General features: G+C 60.0%; 1 protein-coding gene across 1 annotated transcript in view; it reads left to right on the top strand.

Moving 5' to 3' along the window:
* Positions 1-40: 40 nt before the first annotated feature.
* Positions 41-1,370, top strand: part of VOLCADRAFT_101254 (uncharacterized protein) — a gene marked incomplete at both ends in the record, with an annotated part of 6,603 nt that continues 5,273 nt past the window's right edge. The window contains 4 exons of the mRNA XM_002959690.1: positions 41-410; positions 513-644; positions 937-978; positions 1,226-1,305. Of these exons, the coding sequence (XP_002959736.1) occupies positions 41-410; positions 513-644; positions 937-978; positions 1,226-1,305 (624 nt within the window). The remainder of the gene's footprint in view (positions 411-512; positions 645-936; positions 979-1,225; positions 1,306-1,370) is intronic.

Here is a 1,370-nt window from a genome sequence, read left to right as displayed (position 1 = left end):
CCATCTGGGTGACCCTCTGCCGTCGCCCACTTTCCTGGAGGGGCAGCTTCTGGGCCGCGGCCGCATCGTCCAGCAGTTGCTCATCATGTACCTGGCAGACCGACCGCCGGACGTCTTCCCGCGTGCTGTAAAGACTCACGGCATTGGGGTCGTAAATCCTGACCCGAATATGCTGCGAGCACAGCTGCCGGCGCGGGCGTCCGACCTGGCTGGCGCTATCACGGTTGTGTGTGTCGACCAGGTTCGCAACCGGGCGGAGCTGCTGGAACGTGTGCGAAAGGCGCCAGGTCTACAGGTGCGAGGACAGGTCATCGTCGCCTGGGTCCGGTTCTTGCAGCACAACGATGAGGAGGAGCTGGCTGTTGATGAGGATGCTCTGCAGGAGTACGAACGCATGGGCTGTGCTGCAGGTGTGCCGGACGAAATCTTGCATGCCGCCCTTGCGCCGACTGATCCGGAGGTGGCGAACGTTCTCCGCACCACCTTCCTGCACGATCGCACGGGTGCGGCAGGTGTGCGGCAGTTCCAGGACGTGGTGGAAGCGGCTGTACGTGATGGCAATCTTGCCGATGCAACTGCGGTACCTGACATGGATCCTGTAAGACCGGTGCAGCCAACACTGGCGGATCCGACCCCGAATGCAGGTGTGCTATTTTGTTACTGTGCTTCATGCGATCTGTTGTGTACTCTCTGCTTTCGTGTTGCCCTCGCACTGCACCTCCTGCACCGCCGCTACCGCACCTGTCCCGTGCATCGAAAGAATGCTCCTCTTGTGCTGACGAATCTCGATGCACAGCCTGACCTGCCGGATAGGCTGGACTCTTGCAGCGCACTCGCCTGTCCCGCTGGTGATGTGTTCTACTACTCCCCCGTGTATGTTATTGAGTGCAGGGCAACTTGCCGATGCAACTGCGGCACCTGACGTGGATCCTGCAGGACCGGTGCAGCCAACGCTGGCGGATCCGACCCCGAATGCAGGTGTGTTATTTTGTTACTGTGCTTCGTGCGATCTGTTGTGTACTCTCAGCTTTCGTGTTGCCCTCGCACTGCACCTCCTGCACCGGACAGCCGCTACCGCCACTGTCCCGTGCATCGAGAGAATGCTCCTCTTGTGCTGACTAATCTCGATGCACAGCCTGACCTGCCGGATAGGCTGGACTCTTGCAGCACACTCGCCTGTCCCGCTGGTGATGTGTTCTACTACTCCCCCGTGTGTGTTATTGAGTGCAGGGCAAGACCCTGGACCGGGGCCATTCACCGCCATCCTGCGTGGACCTGTCGACCAGCCAGTTGAAGGTGCACCAGGTGCGTGCATTCTCTTGCTTGGCTGAGCATAGGGCTGACGCATCTTCGCTTGTTTGTAACGCGTT

Source organism: Volvox carteri (assembly GCF_000143455.1).
Source record: "Volvox carteri f. nagariensis unplaced genomic scaffold VOLCAscaffold_564, whole genome shotgun sequence".
In the NCBI taxonomy this organism is placed as follows: domain Eukaryota; kingdom Viridiplantae; phylum Chlorophyta; class Chlorophyceae; order Chlamydomonadales; family Volvocaceae; genus Volvox; species Volvox carteri.
Note: the sequence above shows the minus strand (reverse complement) of the source record. Positions and strands in the feature narration are given on the sequence as shown.